Source organism: Nelumbo nucifera, chromosome 3, assembly GCF_055504915.1.
Source record: "Nelumbo nucifera cultivar China Antique chromosome 3, China Antique-T2T, whole genome shotgun sequence".
Classification (NCBI taxonomy): Eukaryota; Viridiplantae; Streptophyta; class Magnoliopsida; order Proteales; family Nelumbonaceae; genus Nelumbo; species Nelumbo nucifera.
Genome location: NC_142651.1, coordinates 5,464,427 through 5,486,533, shown reverse-complemented (window position 1 = coordinate 5,486,533; position 22,107 = coordinate 5,464,427). Strand labels below are relative to the sequence as shown.

Here is a 22,107-nt window from a genome sequence, read left to right as displayed (position 1 = left end):
CCAACTAATGCCTCTTAACTGCTACTTTTTTTTATGAATTTACAAATTTTTTTTATGAACTTACGATTCCACAGATCGATTGGATCTCAACACTTTCAGAATTGGCACGGAAAATATTTTACACCAAAAAAAGGCCGATGCAGTAAATCCATGCCTTGCTCAAGAACCATTCTCGTCTTAAGATTGCCACTCTCCACGTAACTTTAAGCTTTAGGCATTACAGTATTACACTACACAAATTCCCTTTGGAGTTCAGACACCAGAACTGCGAATCAAAATGGTCATGGAATGGAAGATTTGCCTCCATTGCCCAACTGCAGACGCCACATTGACCCCATTTACTTTATCATCGAGCATCCTCAGAATTTGTGTAACTGACCAAATAAAACATAAAAAAAAAAGAACATCAAATGATAAAACAGTCGGCCCCCACTACATGTACGATACGTTGGCAAGGCGCTAAGCCATTGTAACATCGTACAATTTTATATAAGAAAATGAGAGAATAAAACCTGCATGAACCAACCACTAAATTATTTCGGATGCTCGCTGCTCGTTTTCAAAGTGCCCAACCAGAAATTTCCAATGCTTGCATTTGCGAAAAACTTATTTGGGCCGAGACCACATCATTAAACATTTTGTGTTTGAGAAATAAGCCGAATTATTTTTCAAACCTAAATTTTCAGCTTTTTTTAAGTGTTTATACAATAAGCACTTTTCTTTCAAAATTATCTCTAATTGAATTTTATAAAAATACTTTCATAAAATTACTTACTTTTTTTCAAATTTTATATAAATATTTTTATAAAAATACTTTTATGAAAACACTTACGAAAAAAAAATTCATAAAAATGTTCTAATAAAAATTATTTTACAAAAATAATTTTATAAAAATACTTCAAAAAATTTAAAAGAAAATGAGAGACAAAAATAGTCATAAACACTTATTTAAGTACTTATTAGAGAAAAAGATTACCAAACACCCAATATGAAATAATAAGCACTTAAAAAAATTGGGTGTGAAATACAAATAAATGCTTATTTGAATAAGCACTTATTTTTAACATAAACACTCCCAAATATGACCTACATACCGCATCAAGCCTCTCATGACATTTACCGCTCGACGCTCGTTTTCAAGATGCAGGTGCATCCATGCATCCTCATTTCTGGGAAAAAAAATGAAACATCCAAGAAGCCAATAAACCCTTTCTATTACATCTCACGCGCTTTAAAGCGCAAAAGAATAAAAATAAATAAAGAAAAGAAGACGAAAACCACCCCAAAATTTTTCCTTGCCTTCCTTCCCAGAGTTCCCACTGAATGGAGTTTCGTTTCTTCAAGATCTCATCACTCTCATGCTCATGGATCAAGCACATTGACAGACCAATTTTAAGAACAGGGAATACCAGGTTTCATATCGACAAAACAAACTCCAATGTAATAATATCCCTCTCTTCCTCTTCTCATCATTAAACATGAATGGCAGTCCCCAACTGCAACACTTACCACGATACCTGGTGGAAGTATGATTTTTTCTTTTATACAAAAAATAGGCACAGGATCGATATTCGTGGCTATCAATACATCCTTTACACCCCATTATGCACTTCACCAGGTCGTAGAAACCACACCGGTCATCTTGCCACCCAAAAAGCCAAAAATCCATGCCAAAAAACTCAAACAGAATTTTGTTTCACCCGTCGTTTCATGTCTGTAAATAATCTCAGTGGCTGGTGTGAAGCTGCTGAAAGCAGAGGAAGGCGAAACCTTGGCATCCCATTGCAGAAAGAGAACTCAATATCCCACTGATAACCAAACAAGTTGTTGGGTCCAAGCCATCTTAGGTGGATCAAAAGAATAGATATTGGCCATCAAAAATACCCAATCAATCTATTTCTCCTTCCTCTACATCATTTCCTGGGTCAGGCACACCAGTCGGCTCAACTTCTTCTTCCTCTTCATCATCCATTTTCATGTATAATCCAAGTTGCTCCAAGGGATTACTTCCCCGAAACTTGAAACTACCTAAGCCATCTTGAGAATGATCTGGGCTTGTTTCATCTACAGAACTTGGTAACGGTTCAGCAGGTGCAGATCTAAGCATTTCCAAGTCCTCCAGAAATTGGCAATTTTCATTTATCTCAACAGTTTTCTCCATCTGCACAATTTCCGCAACAAAATCCATTAAATGCCAAATCCAGGAAAGCTCCAATAGACGATACAATATAAAATATATGACAACCTACCATCTGTAGTGCCTGACGTGCTGCCTCTCTTTCAAGCTCCCTCTTCCGTTTGGCTTCAGCTGCAGCTTCGGCTTCAGCTTGCCTTCGAGCAGCTTCAGCAGCCTTGGCTTCTGCTTGAAGTCGAGCTTTCTCTGAGAAGTAGAAAAACCATAAGATTTTAATGGCTTTTATAATGATCTGTTTTCTGATAGATGCCTATAAATGCATTAGCACCTAAGGGAACATTTTTCAAGTTCAAAGTCCAAACCTTCTCTTTGCTGCCTCTCAAGTTCCTCTCTCTCACGCCGTAGTTTCTCAGGATCCCCTTTCTCACCCTGACCTCAGAAGATTGCTCATACCAGATCACATCCAGAGTAAAATACTGATAAAATTACTAGATACAAGTAAAGAATGTAACCTGATCAAGTGCCTTTTCCCGAGCTTTGAGAATGGTATCAGCAAAACGACTCCTCAGTAAAGCTGCTCGATACAGCTTTTCAGGAGAGACCTGCCTCTCAGATGGTGGAGCACTCTCCCCTAAAAATGTGAGAGGTAAGAAGATGCACTAGAAAAGGAACAACACACAACCAAGAACAACTGATCATTGTTACCCTCTTGACGCCCTGCCTCGTGAGAAACTGGCTTGGGTAGGGCACTCTGCTCAAGTTGATCCAACCCACTAATAGATTCTGTATCATAAAAAAAAATAAGTATCTAAATGCCACCTGGACCATTCTTTAACCATATCCATACCCTAGTTCAGGGAATATGCAGAAACAAAAAACCTAACACTCACGGTTTCCATCATGTGAATCAACAGGATCACCTCTCGTTTGTTCTAGCTCCACTTCAGAACCTAAGGTTCCCTGTGGCCAAGAGGGTCAGATGAATGAAGAGAAAATCATGCATACAGAATGATAAGTGGTGTCCAGAAGAATTCAAGTTCCATTTGGTCCACAAGATCAGTAAAGCAATTTAATTATCATGGAAGAAGAAACTCAGTACCGTGGCTCAACATTAATAAAAACAAAGCAATTAATAGCACTGCATAACAGGACATACTTTAGCTGTATTAGGCGGAGACATAGCTTTGGCACCATCCGACTCACTGCCTGAAGAACTGGCAGTATCTGAATCTGGAGAAGGAAAACATTCACATATTAAGAACCAGCATATGTTAAGATACAAGATGAACAACTACCACATGATAATCTCAACAGAACATAATGAGAATCCAGAGTTAATTGAGCAACTCCCAGAAGATAAAGAACCTTGATGGCAATTCAATAAATTCTGAAACAGAACGGTGATAATTTAGATATAGCTTTCAGTAAAGGCAGACCAAGAACAACAGTGCAAACACCAGATTAAGAAACTTTTGTCCTGGGGTTAGCTAACCAACACGAAATTTACAATGAAACCATGGCTTTTGGAATGATAATAAAAACCAAATACAGGAACGAGCTCAGGGATGTTACAATTTCAAGTTGCTTTGAGGATGGGAAGTGTGATGCTGGCTATCCCCCAACCCCTCCAAAGTAGTCATGCTATCCAAATAGTTGTGGAAGGAAACAGGCAAAGCTATCTAAATTTCAAAATCAAGAGGACTAGTCTATTCGAAAAACAGGCTAAAGCAGACAGAGTGTGAAGCAATAAGGTGGCATTTGGCTAGTCAGTAAGTCCATCACAAGCAACTTATTAAAAAGTAACTTAAAGATTCATGTTAATCGTCATCAGACAAAACGGTTTTTTTAACTTCTTAACTTGCTTACCAACAGTGCCATATAGATGGAAAACCAATTCTTTATGACTTTTTTTATCAAAAGCAACCTTTGTAAACATTACATAAATGTAGATCTATCATCAAGATTCAAGAATTCCCAGTCAATTTATCCAGACTGTTGGCCAAGGAGTTCAATGGCTATGGTTGTAATTGTAGCAATCATGATGAAAATGTCAGTCTATCATCCTGAGCCCACTGGTGATTAATGTAGGTTGTTGGCCAATGTGTAAGGGTTGCAAAATAATATGGCTTGTATTCCTTTTGGTCAAGATAAGGTAACAAAGTTCCAAGCCTCAATCATTTTTTTAAAGATGGTAACTTTATTCAAAGGGAAAGGAGTACATGAGAAGATGTACACAGAAACTACTAATTCAATGAGTTATACAGGGAGAAAACTATCACTAAACATGTAATCCCTGTGAACACCAGCCTTTGCAAGACCATCAGCAACAGAGTTTAGCCCTCTAGGGACCCAACCCAACTGTGCGTTCAAGTTGGAAAGGATGTCTCTAGCTTCAGCCAAGAAGTGAAATAAAGCCCAGGGACCTATGTCAGGATCAGCTAACCACATTAATAGTATTTGCAGAATCTCCTTTGATGGTGATATTAAAATAACCCAGATCTCTTGCAATCCTGATTCCAGTTAAGGCTGCCATGACTTTAGCCTTTGTTGAAGAGACTATCCCAATCAATCTTATCCACCAAAAAGGTTGAAAAAATAATACAAAATATGATAAAACATTTAAACAAGGGATAATGTCCAGGAAAATAATAGGAAAAAGAAAGAATATGAAGAAAACTGGAAAAAATCAAATGCATATCACACTGGAAATTTAAGAATCCAAACTTTAAAAATAGGTTATAAAGAACTCATCTGATATTTATGCAAATAAATAGTTAAAACTTGAATATAAAGTCCTGTAGATAAGTTAAAGTTGAAGGCATTTCTCAACTAGTTGCCTTTTCCAGTGTTTTAAAAGTGCAAGGCGCAAAAAAAGCACAAGAGCCATTTTTGCACCCAAGACAAAAGGTGCAAGGCAAGGTACATGCCTTTTTGAAGCAAGGCACAAGAATGCAAAAAAAAATGCTAAAAAATTCAAAACAATGCCAAAAATATTAAACACAATATTAATTAAAAATATAAACTTAAAATTCAAAATAAATGTTTTAAAATAACTATTATTTCAAATTACAATATATAAACATAAGATGTAAAACATATTTAAAATGAAATTTTAAAAATAAAATCAAGCATAACATATAAAACATATTCAAGCATGTGAACTCTTGATCTCTTTATTTTTTTCCCAATTGCATTACTTCAAATAGCTAATATGATGTTGAGCATTATGCATTTCTAATTCTACGAGCCACCTTTGTAACAAGCCCCTCGAGGCAAGCACAAACAAGTCTTTTAGAAATACCATTTATTAGGATGAACGAATAACATTTACAAACGTCTATTAAAAATGTCTTCAAAATCAAACATCTCCCTTTCTATAGTTAAGGTTTCATATCCTTCCCAATGCAGTTAGGGTTACACACTTCACAATGTTTGGTTTGTTCATCAAAGATGGAAAATTACAGGAGCCAAGAAAAAAAAGTAGGGGATGCAGCAGATATTCTTGCAATAGGTGAATAGTTGTAAAAAGAATATCTCAGAGGAGTTATCATGCCTTCTTCAACATAGGCAGATTTGTCGCCCTTGCTGCTGTTTAACAATGAACTATTTGACAGCACTTTGGGTCAACCAGAACAGCAAGAGAGCTCATTGTTTACAACTGGGCAGTCTTCAAGAGCTTAATTGATGTATGACCAACCACGAAAAAACATTGATAAGACAAGGAACTCAATGCATAGAAAAATGCAGAACAGAGCTTCAAGTTGTTCACTCGTATCTTCTTCTGCTATTAAATTTTTTGTGTGCATGTCTCTATTAAAGAAATGTATTTTCACTTTTAACTATCTACTCCTAACTGGGTAGAATTTGAGAATTGGTACTAGCTCAGCTAAGATGCAAATCCAATCTGAAGAACTTGAGACAAGAAAGTCCGCCAGAGACATTTTGAACACCTTGCTGTAAATCTAATCTGGATTCCCAGAGAACTAAATACTACAGCTGAAGGTTGACTAAATCGGGTACCTTTAGGGAAAATATGTAAAGTGAAAGAAGTCTGCCTTTGTAATTTCTTTTGCTGGTTTTCTTGTAGTCTGCACATCTTCTCATGTAACTCCATTTTATTAATGAAATCAGTTAACTCTTATTTCAAAAAAAAAAAAAAAAAAAAAACTTGAGAGAATAAGGTTTTCCAACTATTCTGGATTTTAAACACTGATCGCTCTGGAAAAAAAATGGAAATGGTGTATAGCGTCCAGAATATTAAGCCAGTCCTCTGCAGGCATTATTACATCTAGGACGGGAAAGCCCTGTAAACTAAACAACAACAACAAATGGACAGGCAATATGGAAGGTGTGGTTTCATGCTAATTGGAGTGCAGAAAGGAATTTCAATCACACCAAAGTTGCGTGAGAAAGCAAAACTCTAGAATCACGCACAACACGAGGTTCTTAACTATTCATCAAAAAAATGAGGTTCTTAACTAATTTCCTGATGAATCCACTAATGCAACGCCAACCCCATAAAGATGGTGCTCCTTTAATGTGATTGAAGTATTGAACTATCAAGAGAAGCCCATTCCCACAATGCTGTTAGTGTTAGAAGGAGAAGTGCTCCACCCAGCTCTTTTTGCCCTTCTTCTTGCCTTTTAAATATTAGAGAACAAGGGCTTCACCCCAATAACTGGAGGCATCAAAAGTAGCATATTTGCCTAATAACTGATTGCATGCTAGATCAACGATGTGTTCTATACTGTAATAGAATTTATGATGAACATCAATGTTCATCAAATCCTTGTGCCAACATGTGGGGTCAGCTACATAAATCCTGTTTCATCTTTGTGTTCTATACAGTAGCATAAGCATCATAAAACAGTGCAATAAACATAGTTTTCCTATTAACCCCAGTGGCATTTGCCGATCACATAATAACCTGGATGCACCCACCCATTTTGCCCATCCTACTGTGATTCTACGGGCAACATCCTCCTGAATCTCTCCTTCGTTATGAATTATTGAACCAAGGTAATGGAAGAATCACGTTGAGATCAGTTAATGGGCTGGCAGACCTAATAGCTAAGCAAGGAGTGAACAGGGATCACATATTCTGGGCTCAATTGTAATTTTACTTTGTTTTTGAGGCAGCAACTCGTGCCTTTTGGGCGAACTGTGTCGTATCACTTGTCAGCACCCTCGTTTGCTCTCCTATTATTATTAAATCTACATTGCACACATTCTGTTTGAGTCCTTATTTTCTTGTTCCTAATGCAGTTATAAACAAACCTAGGTTTGCATTTAATCCTTCACTAGTTTGATTATCAAACACTATGCCATCAGCAAAAATCAGGTACCATGGGACCCCGTCTTGCATGCATGATTATATTTAAGTTATTAAGATGAAAACCACTTTTATACCAAAAAAAAAATTATGAATGAGCAACTGTGTTATGGTCCATTTAAGAAGAAAGGAATGCTAGGATATTTACAGACAAACAGCATTCTACGAGGAAAAATCATCCAATCTATAGATGTGAGGGTAATGTAGTCAAGAATTCCAATGTACACAAGTGACAACATTCTTAGAAGCTGGGACGTGAGGACATCTTCCCCCATGCAACAGAATAGTTATTCCTTGGACAACTCCACTACAAACAAGATTAAAATGAATTTTGATGGCTGTAGCCTGTAGCATTGGAAATCCAGGGCAGTCAGGGGTTCAAGGACTGCTTTGGAATATGGTGACATAATGGCTTTTTTTATTTTCATATTGGGCATAGACATTTCAAACAAAAAATCTTCAAGGCTGCTGCTTAGACATATAAGTGGACATCCAAAGAAAAACATCAGGTTTGCAATACACTAAGGATAACAGAATTTTCATTAATTGAAAACTTTATGTACAAATTTACATTGTATTTTACACAGCCCAAAAAGTTGATTCCTCATAGCCCCTTGTTTAGCTAGATTATCAGCCAGAGCTAGCTGATCTCTGAACCCACTGCACTAAGACTGACATAATCTTTGTTCAATTTAATCTTTTTTCACATCATTCCTGTACTTCCACAGATCTTCTTCATGGTTTCCAATGCATAGCTATTAGGCCATGTGGAATTTTAACCTTAAAAAATGAATACACCGTTGGCAAATTAAGAAGGTAAAAAGGGCGACTTTGATATCATCTTTGTTGAAGCCCAAACTAAACTAAGCAGCCACTTAATGTAAAAAAGATGTCAGAGATTTGGTCCACCCTGTCCAAGATCCCAGATAGCAAGGGCCAACCAATAGGTAATGGCATATAGTGACTTCAGATAACTTGTTGTCATTTCTCCCCTTATTACTACCACTATTATTAGAAAACAATATCGTGAATAAAAAGGCCTATTATGTTTAAAACTGCTTTAAATAATGGGCACATATGGGCACAAATATCATCCATTATTGCCTCTCAACCAATAAAGTTCTGATGTAAAATCTATATTTCTTAGCAATGAGGTTAAAAGTTTGACTCCATTTGAGACAATTAATAAGGAAACTAGAGAAAATTGAAGAAAGCAAATAGCAGAAAAAAGATACAAACCACTTGATGAGGAACCAGAATCACTACTCGAACTACTTGAACTACTACATTTACTGTTCCTATGGACTGCATCTTTCTCTATCTCCACTGGAGGGTAGCTTGAAACAGGCAGATCGTTCCCACCAATATCAACATCCTCCTCGGCAGGTTCATTACCTGTTGGTGTACAAAGGAAGAGAGAAGTAAAGTAGCCATAAATTTTTCATCTTGCCTGACTAAGTGTTTTAGAATCCACTAAGCGAAAAGAGAAATAACCTTTGCAAAGTTGCATAGATGAATTGCTTAGTCCAGATTCATTCAAGAGCTGTGACAGAACAAAGGTACAGTGACATGTAGATGCAAGCATTTAACAGAACTGGAAAGAGGAGAAAAAATAAGGAACAGAACTTTCTTCTATAACATAGATAAAGCATACCTCCATTTCACAAGGCTCGGCTTTTGCCTGGTTTGCGTGTTTTTCCCGCAAGTAATCGTCCAAAAGCTTCCGTAATGTAAATAAAGTATCATCATTAAGAGCGTCAATGTCAACCTCAATCTCATCCTCCCCAGTTTGGGTTGCACCAAAACTGTGTCCTCTAAGGAAATCAACAATGTTTTCAGGCATATCCCCTAGAGATTCCAATTCTCTGCTCAGCTTATGTTTCTCTTCATCAGTCATTATCCTCTTGGCACATTCTGGCTTAACCTTTTGATGGGTTGAAGAAACTTTCCTCTTTTTGGAAGGTGGCATTGGTTTAGCTACTTCCTCTTCTGTGGGAACCACATTGACTTTCTGAGGAACCGGCTTTGTATCATTTGCCTGAAGTTTTTTCTCAATTGATTTCCATCTCACTTCAAAATATTTACTGAGAGCATCAGCCATGCCGTGGAAATCATTTCCAGGAGGGTTGTACGTCATTGCGTTGGAGAAAGTAAGCCTCACGTCTGCAACAAAATCCCACGGACAGGAGTACTCACCAGAAGCGATCTTGTTCTTAATTGTCCCCAGATCCATGGGATGTTTGATGATAGTGAAGTAGTCAGGAATTTTCAATTTAACTACGTCAACAGGACTGTTGAATACCCAGCCATGATTGTGTGCCATCAAACGTCTCAACAATGTCTCACACTGTTTCATCAGCATTGCATTTGATGTGCTTGATGGTGGAACCTGTTTTGCGGATTCAAACCTTCCTGAAAGACCCCGCTTCAAGTGGGACCCGTTTCGGCCTGGAGGTACCCGTTTCTTGCCCATCCCAGAAGATAGCTCTGAAGATGGAGGTCTCTTTCGTGCATCACTGCCACCGCGGATATCACTGGTAGAAGACAGGGCAACAACACCATTAGTGCTCCTCACCGCTATCTTCTTCTGAAGGATCCTAACCTGTTCAAGCTCCGTTCTGAGTCTCCGTTCCAAATCCCTCCTTTCTGAAGGTGACATCTTCGACACTGACAGAACCTGTATGGGGACGCCAAATCCATCACAACTATCAACGTTCAGACTAATGCATTTCCTTTTGGGGGCACAAGAATCCTCCGAAACCGTCACCTCCGTGTCAACCCGACCTGAGCTACCAAACCCTTCGGAGGTCTCGGCAGCATGGCGATAATCCGGAACGAGACCAGAAGAATACCCCTTAGAGGAGGATTTCTGCGTTTTCCCCATTATTGCGACGGAAACTTTCTGCGAGTACTTCGTTGATTCCTTCTGCCCAGTGTACTCTAAAAGTACTGTTGGTGCCATAAGATTAATCCCCTAGATCTGCACATATCAAACGCGGAGTAAGATTTATCCCCGCTTGTCCTAGAAAATCCACGGCGTTCTTCCAGGATAAGACAACAAACAATTTCTGTATTGGGTCAATATCTGGTCATGTTGATTCAGGATGAAATTTAATTCAGAGTTTTCAGTGAACAGAGTTCTTTAATTCCTCAATAACCAGATCAAAAAGCAAGTCACCAAGCCGCAACACTCGTTTTCCCCTGAACAAGACCGAAGGTCGAACTTGAGTGCAAACTAAATATTTAGGTTAAAATCTAGTTGTGTTTCTCCTTCAATCATATCAAATCCGACAGTTACATATTCTTACGTGCCCAGGACAACGCCAGAGTCAACACCAAAAAACCCTAACCACGACGCGTCATCTGGATCCAAAAGAAAGACCAAACAAAAAAATGAAGGAAAAAGAAAGCAATACCCAAACCCTAGAGTATAATTACCATCAAATCCCGCGATTCTTCTATCGCTCAGTAGACTGGAAGCCCTCTTCCTCGTCACAAATCACGAGTGTAATTGTGTAAATAAGAAGAGAATGAGAGATGTCGCGAAATCTCAGAAAAGCGAATGCTATCCCCCAACAGTAACTCGGGCAAAAACCCTAATCAAAATAAAAAATAACACATCGTAGCTCCAGAGAAGCTTGAAAAGGGGAAAGTAAAAACCCTAGGAAGGATTTATGAATCCAATACAGAACCTGGATCATGAACGAACTCGCTCTGGGCGAAAGAAACCCTTCTTCGTATTTCTCCTCCTAGAGGGAGAGGGAGAGGGAGGCGCGAGCGTAATGGAGAAAACGAAGTGCGAATCTGCGTTCGCTCGTCTACTGCGCTCCTCTACTTAAAGACCACTGACTCCCTTCCCCACCGTCGCTTAGAAAATCTCAACCGTTCAATCCCATGGTGCTATGATCCGACGGGTGTCTATTACTTTGTGCGGCTACCCTCGGATCTTGATCTCGCGGCTAGGATGTTTGCCGGTGACTTGTTTTATCAATCTTCTGGAGGGTTTAATCATTTAACTTTGATGATAAAAAAGAGGTTACTTCTGAATATTTGACCTTGATTTGTTGACGTAGCATGCAGGTTGAGTCGCATTTGCTTACACACGCGCTCAATTAGATCGACTCAGTTGACGAAAAGCGATGTGACTCGAGCAAAACGAGTTTTAAACAGAAAGATAATCGACTCTCGCCTCGCGCCATTCCTCTAACCTCCTTACTGGTTTTATGTCGGCCCGACACGCGGATCGGCGGGTGATGGTTTTTTCCCTAAATAATGCACCGGGTGGAACGTGTGAATGTGATCAGTTTTGGGGTTTCTTCGGTCAGCTCCCCCTAGGGACGTACGGAAATCGAAACCAGCCCCAATCAGCAAATTCGAAATTTGTTGGGAGAATAACGGTTCAGCGCAGGTTAGAATTTGTAGGCAGTGATATTGGGGTAGGTGCTAATTCGGAATTGATGTTGCGGGCAATGGTGCATAGAATGTGGATTATTGGTATTTTAAATGTTTATAGTTCTACATTGTAAATCAGAAATCTGCATTGAGCATGTCTGTACTTTTCCAAAATTTGTATCAGCTCCTCCCCACATCAACGTAATTTCAGTGTTATACCCATCATACCCCTCTACGAAATGTTAATCATCTTCTTCCCCGTTTTGAATCTACAGTGTCTTCCCCATTTCAAAGCTACAATGTCTTTTCCATTTTTCAAAGCCATTAATCACTCGAGTTAATTTCTCAAAGTCGTTTCATCATCGGAGCTTCATCTCTCGTCACTTAAGCTATAGCGTCTTCCCCATTTTGAAGCTACAATGCCTTTCCCGTTTTTCAGAGTCATTAGTCACCAGAGCTTCATCTCTCATTACCGAAGCTACAACATTTTCCCCATTTCAAAATTTCTCATAGTCGTTTCATCACCGAGCTTCATCTCTAACTCATCACCGGAGCTTCATCTCTACCTGTGTTTGTCGTTTCACCAAAGCTTCATCTCTACCTGTGTTCGTCGTTTCATCACTGATCTTCCTTATTTTGGACGTTGAAACATTCTCAAATCCCCCTGTGTTCACCGATCACCAGCTGTGGAGGGCACTTTGCATTCACCATTCGGAGGAAGCTGGAGAATCGGTTTACTGTTCACCATCCGTCGGAGGCACCTTGCGTTAACCGTTGAAAGGACGCTCGAATCTAGTTTTAACAGGTGTTGGAAGGTTTCTCAAGCCCCTATGTTCAACCGCCGTGGAGGTGGTTCCCCATTGTTTTTGGCACGCCCCTTGTGTTTATGATTCATTCTGGTGGTTTAGCATTCTGTTGGCCACTTGTGCATTTGTTGACGCTACTCGACCACATGCAATTTACGTTGTTACATTTTTTTTTCATTAGTTGATTGTCGTAAGGATCTCTGTAAATGAATATTTGAATGTTGCTTAGTTCATTGCTAATGAAAATGAAGTGTTTAATGTTGATTAAGATATCGATGTTGTTACTGTAGCTTATTGTAGTTATGTTGGACTTTTAAATATAAATATATAAAAACATAAATTGCTTAAAAGATATTTTTTGTTGACTAAGAAATATTTATAAATTCATTAAAGATACCTTCTGGTAAGAGGCAGAGAAGCCCAAGCTCACGAGGAAGGCCGATGGAACGACCTCCGGGTGTTTCTGCCATTTTTTCGAGAAGTAGTCCTAGAGGAGGACGTGGGAGTAGACGGGTGGCATAATCACCTCCACGGGGTGGGGAGAGGTATCCTGGATGTCCCTATAAGAGGCAGTGATGCCCCGGGCCAATGGGGAAAGTCAACGGTGGGAAACGGTGCTTTTGCAAAACCACTGATGAACAAAGGGACCTCCGAGAATCCTTTCAATATTCAAAGACGGAGGAAGAAGGAGACGGAAGAAGAAGCAGACGAGTCGAAATGGGACATCGACCTTCCTTCAACCGGTGACGAAACTCGACCTCTACCAGACAACAAACGCAAGAAACTTTGACAAATCAAAGTGGGGAAGACGGAGGTTTCCAATCGACCAAACACAGGTATGGATTGAGCTCCGATGATGAAATGGTAAACAGAGAAAGAGATTAAGCTCCGGTGATAAAACAGCGAGCACAAGTAGAGATGAAGCATTGGTGATAAAACGGCCCTGAGAAATTTCGAGATGGGGAAGACATATATTAACAGCTTTGAAAAATGGGGAAGACACTTTAGCTTCGAAATGGGGAAGATGTTGTAGCTCCAATTATGAAAGATGAAACTCCAACAATGAAACGACTATGAGAAATTAGCTCCAATGATTCGGAGATTAACGGCTTTGGGAAATGGAGAAGACGTTGTAACTTCGAAATGGGAAGACGTTGTAGGTTTGAAATGGGGAAGAAGATGATTAATGTTTTGTAGAGGGCTATAACAGGTAGACCTGTTCATGGGCCGGGCTCGGACCGGGCTTTTAGTCTTCATTAATGGAAAAATGGTAGGCCCGAGCCTGAGCCCGGCCCGACCAACGGGCCTAGAACTTGGGCCCGAGCCCGACCCTGACAAAAAGCTGGAAGCCCGACGTTTCTGAGTCTCCTGACGTTTCAGCTTCAAACACTAACAAGTTCTCAGTTCTCACCCCATCCCTCTTTTATGGCTTACAAGTTACAACATTTCTCTTGTTTTGTTGTTTAATATTATTTGATTATTTCTGTATATTAATTGTTCCTAGACAAAGAGAAGAAACAAGCCACTTATGCGGTTTTGCCTTGTTCTTTTCAGCAGGACCAATAGTTATAAAAACAGTAAACACTAAAGATTGTTATAGAATAAAATGGTAAAGAGGACTCATCACCGCCGCCGGTGATTGTATTCGCCGGAGAGTTCGCAATGAATCGGTGACTGTGGTCTGTGAGCTGCGAGCTTGACCTGCGATTTTGACAATAACCACTTGATTAGTTCGCGTATGAGAAAGAAAGAGGGAGAGAGAGAGAGAGAGAGAGAGGGATCACCACCGCTGTCGGAGTTGTTGCGCCGGTGAACGCTCGCCGCCTCGCCGGTTGTGGCTGCCTGAGAGTGTGAGGATGAGAACTGTGTAGTGTGGAGGATGTGGAGAACCGGAGATTGGAGATGAAGGGTCGGCTGAAAAAAAAGAATGGGAAGAGACATAGATGTCTCGACTAGGGGTTTTATTTAGGTTTAAGTATAGGTCGGGCTGGGCTATTTTGGCAAATCCCGAGCCCGACTCGAATTTATTGCGGGCCGGGCTTTTTGGCCCGAGGTTAAGCCCGCAGGTCCATATACTTGTTCAAGCCCGTCCGAGGGCCGGGCCGGCCCATGAACAGGTCTAATAACAGGTATAACACTAAAGTTACATTGATGTGGGGGGGGGGAGGAGCCAAAACAAATTTCGAATTTGTTGGCTAAGGCTTGCATGGGTTTCGATTTTCGTACATCCCCAATCGATATTTCGATTTCTGAAGGGGAGCTGACTAAAGAAACCATAGGGAAAATTTTCAATTACTTTGGGTCTAGTGTTATTTTGGTTCCTGAATTTTAAAATATGACAAATTAGTACCCAAACTTTCAAAACGTGTCAATCCAGTACCTACCGTTAATTAGTTGTTAACCAATTGTTAAGTGGCATTTGAAAAAGACACAAATGCCCTTTAAGTGTCATTTATTTTTCTTTATAAACTATCCAAACATTGAAAAAAAAACAATCATAAATCATTGCCTCTTCTATTCAATAAAGTTTGGGTAATCAGAATGCCCACTTAGACATGACCCCAATTTTCTTGAATAGAAAAAGCAAGGATTTGGACTGCTAATTTTTTTTCAACGATTGAATAATTTATAAAGAAAACTAGACAACGTTCAAAGGGTATTTATGTCTTTTTCAAATTTCACTTAACACTATACCCAAAGTAGTAGAGGGTACTAACTGGGATTTTTTAGACTCCATTTTTTATACCATGGGTTAATTGTAAATTTGATTTACTTTGGGTTTGGGTTTGAATTTTGCTTTTGGAATTCGGCAATGATATCAAAAAGTTGTGACACCGAAAAATAACCAATCAACTCCCATCCATCAAAATTTGAAGGTTGTGATTGATTCTAGAAATTGGCGGATTAGGTTAGGTTGAGGGTCAATCCTAACCCAACCATAATATTTAATCTTGGGCTAGTGCTTCGTCATGACCCAACCCAAGGTCAAGCTCAACTTTATCAATCTAGGACATTTTTTTACGAGTAAACAAAATATTAAAACAAAACCAACGGAAGTACAAGAGTTCATGACCTGTTCATCGGCCAGCCCGGCCCTTGAACGGGTTTGGACAGGTATATAGATCCACGGGTTTAACTTCGGGTTAAAAAACCCGACCCGTAATAAATTTAAATTAAGTTCGGAATTTGTCAAAATAATTCGACCCGAACCCGACCCGCAATAAATTCGAATACCCCTCTTTTTTTCAACTCTTCCCTTCTTATTTTCAGCCGAACCCTTCTTCTCCCATCTCCACATCCTACACACTCTACGGTTTTCATCCTGCCTGAGCCGGCGAGGCGGCGAACATTCACCGGCGCAATAACTCCGGCGGCAGCGGCGGCGACCTCTCTTTTTTTATCAGACGCGAACTGATCATTGTCAAAATCGCAGTTAGGCTCGCAGCTCACAGACCACAGTCACCGACTCACCGCGAACTCTCCGCCGAATATAATCACCGGCGGCGGCGGCGAGCTCTCTCTCTATTTTTCTTTGTCAGACGCGAACTAATCATTGTCAAAATCGCAGGTTAGGCTCACAGCTCACAGACTACAGTCACCGATTCACCGCGAACTCTCCGGCGAATACAATCACCGGCGGCGGCGGTGAATCCTCTTTACCATTTTATTCTATTACAATGTTTAGTGTTTACTGCCGAATGCTAGGGCCTTTCTGTGGTTAATTTTCAATTTTTCATGTCTATTGTTTTGCTTCTATGTGTTAAAAATTGAGGAAACTGTAGAAAAGAGTAAACAAACTAATCTTTTGTTCTATTGGTCGCCTTGATCATCTTGCTTGAATGTTTGTCTTGAATGCAGTTTTTTCTTTCTTGGTAGATTTTCTTTCTTTTATTAGGTCGGGCTTCGGGCTCGGACTTGGGCTTTGGGCTTTTTATCAGGGCCAGGCTCGGGCCAATTTGTAGGCCCGTTGGTCGGGTTGGGCTCGGTTTCGGGCCTAACATTTTTCCGTTATTGAAGAATAAAAGCCCGGCCCGGCCCATGAACAGGTCAGTCCGACCAATGGGGAATATCATCCCAACATCAAAAGAAACTACAAGTTTTCACCACTTGGGCGATTAGGAGTTTCCAGTCAAAAAAATTCGATGATCCTGCTCTAGCATCCACATGAGCTTTTGCATCTGAATAGATGGTGAGGCTGGACCAACTATGTTGCTTAGCAAAAAAAAAAGGCTTTAGATAACTGTGATACACTCAGCTTCCATGGGGCTGGAAACATTGTCAACTTTGTCACCCAGAGCATATAAAAAGTTAAAATCACTGTCCAAAAGAATTAAGCCACAAGATCCGTTATTATTCATAAGGGTACCTCCATCACAAATAATACTAAGGGAGCATATATCCCTACACACAGCATCATTGTGTTGATGGGGAGTTGTTAAAGGGGATTGGGAGCTGGGCGTTTAGGTATGCTCTAGGTCATCTAAGGCTTGATAATTCATCAAATTTAGTTGAATTTGATTTAGAATCCAAGCAATATTTATTGTGTCTTTGTTGAAGACCATATTATTCATAGCAATCAATACGAGCAAAACAAATGGGTGTAGTCGCCTCAGTTCCCCTTACTTAGTATAGGGGTCATTCCATTCAAGCAGGGTTAGGTTGGATCCCTTCTTTTGTTTTTGTTTTTGGTGTACAAAGCTTGGGTTAAAGCTCATGTCACCTAGTGTTGCAACCAAGTTAGGTCTGATCTTCTTATACTTCTTCAAAACATAATTAACTAATGCAAAATTAAATCAATTTATATCTAATTCAATGATCCATATTTGCATTGCAAACAAAATGATAGTTACATTTTGGGAGATTTCACCATCCACACACATACACACACAAGGCATGGAGAAACCCTCACATATATAGCTAAAAAAAGGTTTTTTATGACAAATTATAGTTTAGTTTTTTTTTGAAGGCTTAAATCATATTTCATTCATTCAAGAGATCGATAAAAAGAGATGCTAACAATGCCAATTAAATATGAGAGACAATATCTCAAGAAGAACAAGATAAAGAGATGTGATGAGGGCGGATTTGGCCTTTCAATGACATTGTGACACATGGCACCTCATAACAAGTAGGTGACACCCGGAACCACTCAGGTAACAACTTGCCAAATTGATGGTGTCCAACCTGGCGGCTTGGCCCAGGCGCGACTTGGCGGCCTGGCACAGGCACCAACCTGGCGACCTAACTAGCAGGATAACAACTCAGCCCAACGTGCCAAGTCCGCGACGGGTCGAGCTCGTACAGCCAGACCACCTCGGGAGGAATCCACCTTGGGACGAGTCTACCTCGGTGCAAGGTCACATCAAGACCACCTTAGTCCCAAGGCACTTCGGCGTTCATATCAGGTCGGATCTAAAGAGCACGAGCTCAGGCAATGTTGACCGACCATCCCCGAGGATCTCGTCACCATACTCCGCGTCTTACGGGATCATACCTTGTAACGGCTAATATTATCTCCCCACTCCCCGATTCAGGCGGAAATGGTCAACCTTACCGGTTGGTAGCGTTATCCCCAATTAACACGGAAACGGATCCAATCGCAACGAGAATCCCGGAACTACTCCACGGAACCCGCAAGGACTCCAGTATATAAAGGCTCCACCCCTCGGGGGTGAGAGGTAGACGGGTAATCTCTGCTCTCTAGCTCTTTTACAATCTAAGATCATTTTTAGCTCGCAACCAAGTGCTAACTTAGGCATCGGAGTGACCTTGCCGGGTAAACTACCCCGGGTTCTCTGGTTCACCTCTTGCAGATTCATCAAGCCCGTCATTGCTGGTAGCCAGATCACCTCCTACAGGGAGCAGTCGGATTGCGCCGCATCATTTGGCGCCGTTTGTGGGAAACGCTACAAAAAGCTAAGTTATCATCCTCTGAAAGGCTAAGTCTTCTTCTTCCAGAAAGCTAAGTTCTCACCTTTTAGAAACTAAAAGCTCTCACTTTCTAGTTTCCATTTTTTATGAACTCAAAGACTATGCAGGAAGCTAATGGCCAATAGACTAAGCAACTCAACCAACTTTATTTCAACTCGGATAAAGCCTCATCAGTCATCTTCGCGAGGTACCCTCTACAAAGATGAGCTCTTCGTGGCTTCCGCGGGAGTAGGCGACTAACAGATTGCATGGACGCCCTTGCCGATCGAGCCTTCCAAGGCTCCCATGCGAGCTGGTGACCTAAAGTCTGTAGTGTTGCCCCCGTAGGTTGAGCTCCTAGTAGCTTCTTGTAGGAGTGAGTAACCGACGTCACTAACGAGGTTGATGCAGCGTAGCCGTAGCTCTAAGGCACGGCTTGGTGGCCTGGCACAGGCGTGACCTAGTGGCCTAGCCCAGGCGCCGACCTGGCGATCTGGCCCAGGCGTGAACTGGTGAGCTGATAAAAGACTTTGGCTCCACATAAGACCTAGTCGCCTCTTCGACATGGGCAAAATCAATGATAGTGGACTACGAGTTGCTCCCAGAGCCTAAGGGCCAAAATACCGAACTAGCAAATACCTCCTCACCACATAAGACCCAGTCGCCTCTTCGGCGTGGGCAAAATCAAGGAGCAGACTGCGAGTCGCTCCCAGAGCCTAAGGAATTGAATCGACGCTTACGAGCTCATCGTATTATTCATTCCGGGCCAAAAGGAGAAATCTACTCCCTTCGCCGAGTTACTTTCAGCTCGGGAGTGGGGGGCAAATGATGAGGGCGGATTTGGCCTTCCAATGACATTGTGACACGTCGCACCTTAGAACAACTAGGTGACATCCGGAACCACTCAAGCAACAACTTGCCAAGTTGACGGTGTCCAACCTGGCGGCCTGGCCCCGGCGCGAACTGGCGGCCTGGCCCCGGTGCGAACTGGCGGCCTGGCCCAGGCGCGAACTGGCGGCTTGGCACAGGCGCCAACCTGGCGACCTAACTAGCAGGATAACAACTCAGCCCGACGTGCCAAGTCTACGACGGGTCGAGCTCGGACAGCCAGACCACCTCGGGATGAGTCTACCTCGGTGCAAGGTCACATCAGGACCACCTCGGTCCCAAGGCACTTCGGCATTCATATCAGGTCAGATCTAAAGAGCACGAGCTTAGGCAATGCTGGCCGACCACTACATGGCAACCCCGAGGATCTCGTCACCATACTCCGCGTCTTACAAGATCATACCTTGTAACGGCTAATATTATCTCCCCACTCCCCGATTCAGGCGGAAATTGTCAACCTTACTGGTTGGTAGCGTTATCCCCAATTAACACGGAAACGGATCCATCCGCAGCGAGAATCCCGGAACTACTCCACGGAACCCGCAAGGACTCCAAGTATATAAAGGCTCCACCCCCCCGGGGGTGAGAGGTAGACGCGTAATCTCTGCTCTCTAGCTCTCTTACAATCTAAGATCATTTTCAGCTCGCAATCAAGTGCTAACTTAGGCATCGGAGCGACCTCGCTGGGTAAACTACCCTAGGTTCTCTGGTTCACCTCTTGCAGATTCATCAAGCCCGTCGTTGCTGGTAGCCAGATCACCTCCTGCAGGGAGCAGCCGGATTGCGCCACATCAAGATGGATGAAGGAGAACCGAAAGAACTTCTGCAACCAAAGTAATGTGACTTAAAAAATCACCAACAGAAGTGGATAAGTACATCTCCAAACCACCATAACTGGCGAGCAATCTGACATGAGAGGTTTCTAAAAAAAACGATAATTGATAGAGGTTACAATGCCAAAATCCATGATTTGTAACTTCCAACTACTCCAAACCCATCCGCAAAAAACGACATGATCTGTAATTGCCATCCAGCGCACCGGAGAACTGTGAACTGCGGGCTGTCACCCAAAAACGTCGGAGAACTGTAACGTCCAACCACATCGCCGGAAAACTGTAACTGCCATTTGAAATGTTGGAGAGCTGTAACTGTCATCCAGGACACCGGGGAACTGTAAATTCCACCCAGGACGCCAGAGAACTGTAACTGCTTTCCAAAATGCTGGAAATACAAGTGGCAACTTCCACCAGTGATTATCGCATAGAGGATTCTAGAGAAGGAACTCCATATCAAAATGCCCGTAGAAAAAAAAGGAAGCATAGAAAAATGGAGAAACGAACAAAGAAACGAATAGAGAACATAAAGGAAAACATAACCTCGAGAAATCCTGAGAGTAAGCCTCTCTAGAAACAAATAGAAAACAGGGGGGTGACTCCCCTCCTCTACGGAGGACGACAAACAAAAGGAAACGAAACCTCGACTGTGCTCTTCTAACCCACCCTAGCAAAACTCGCTTTACAGTTTAATACTAGTTTAGGTTTTGTAATAAACCAAATGTACTTCATAATGTATATTTAGTATAAAGTTATAGAGTTCAATTATGGTACTGGAAAATGGTATAATAAACATGATAACCAATATGTTGTTATTTATCAATATTAATGGGGAGATTTTGATTTATCAAAAATTTTATTTACCATGTGATGTAAGTGCTTAGGGCCCAGGCCAATGGCATGTACACACGTGGCAAAAGGCAGCACACAGAGTGGATCCAATAAGGGTGCACACAGAGCAGAAGCCAGCATGCGGCACGGGGCCAATAGTGCAGCCGCACGTGGCGACCTCGGATGGCCGCGCTCCAAAGGTCGTCCACATCCACTTACCTCCAGCGGTCTCAAGCATAAATAGGGGGTGACCCCCCAAGGTGAGCACCTAGACTCGACACAGCTAAGAACTACCTTGCTTCATTTGTGGCCTCGTCTGAGGACACTAGCTTTAGGCCTCACCCACCTTTGGCCTCACCCATACTAACTTGATCGTCGGAGTCTTCGCCTTGGGTTAGCACCTGGGGCCTTTGAAGTTCTCTCTTCCTTCATAGGTCTGACCTACCAGCCCTCGCCCGCAATGTACTTTGGACTCATCGATTAGCCCTTGGCTCAGAAATGGATTGACCTTGTTGCCCTCGGCCCATCCTAGGCCGCAACACCATGTATTTCCAACATCGTCAATTTCTTCAAAGTTGGTTTAGCAATCTTGGTCCTGACCCTTTTAACCCATACATCCACCTGCTTTAAAATCAGACATTTTAGCGGTGGGTTGGGTCGAGGTACCCGAGTTGTGAAGGGTCAGGGTCATTGGGTCGAGGAGGCATTAGGATCTACTCCTCACACAAGGTGCCTCACAACGACCTCACAGGCACATCCCACTGTGCATTGAGAATATCTCCCGTAAATAATAACACAAGTACAAGAGATGTTCCCAATACACGGTGGGATGTGCATGTGAGGTCAGTGTGAGGAGCAGACACAGTCTCGTCGTGGAGAGGGTGTAAAGTAGGGGTGATCATGGGCTGGGCTTTGCACTTATGATAAGGGCTATAGCTTAGGCTCGAGCCTGACCCAGCCTGGGGTTCCAGGCCTAAAACA

At 41.7% G+C, this 22,107-nt stretch overlaps 2 protein-coding genes across 10 annotated transcripts in view; one reads left to right on the top strand and one right to left on the bottom strand.

Annotated features, from left to right (window-relative positions):
* Positions 1–972: 972 nt before the first annotated feature.
* LOC104592952 (transcription factor GTE9) lies at positions 973–11,276 on the bottom strand. Its single transcript, XM_088899583.1, has 11 exons — positions 10,905–11,276; positions 9,121–10,446; positions 8,961–9,009; positions 8,706–8,861; positions 3,291–3,364; positions 3,025–3,094; positions 2,840–2,917; positions 2,647–2,765; positions 2,497–2,563; positions 2,250–2,380; positions 973–2,161 (listed from the first exon to the last, which is right to left on the bottom strand). Exons 2-11 carry the CDS (start codon positions 10,426–10,428, stop codon positions 1,889–1,891), a joined length of 2,325 nt encoding a protein of 774 aa, XP_088755709.1. The 5' UTR covers positions 10,429–10,446; positions 10,905–11,276; the 3' UTR covers positions 973–1,888.
* Positions 11,277–15,938: 4,662 nt separating this feature from the next.
* ZEU1 (P-loop containing nucleoside triphosphate hydrolases superfamily protein) overlaps positions 15,939–22,107 on the top strand; it is a 45,605-nt gene continuing 39,436 nt past the window's right edge. For 3 of the 9 annotated variants that reach the window (XM_010252525.3, XM_010252526.3, XM_010252522.3), the window contains exon 1: positions 15,941–16,309. The gene's annotated coding sequence lies outside the window, so the exon portion shown is untranslated. Of the gene's footprint in view, positions 16,310–22,107 lie in introns of all 9 variants that reach the window. The other 6 variants (XM_088900943.1, XM_088900942.1, XM_010252529.3 and 3 more) reach the window with 3 other exon arrangements.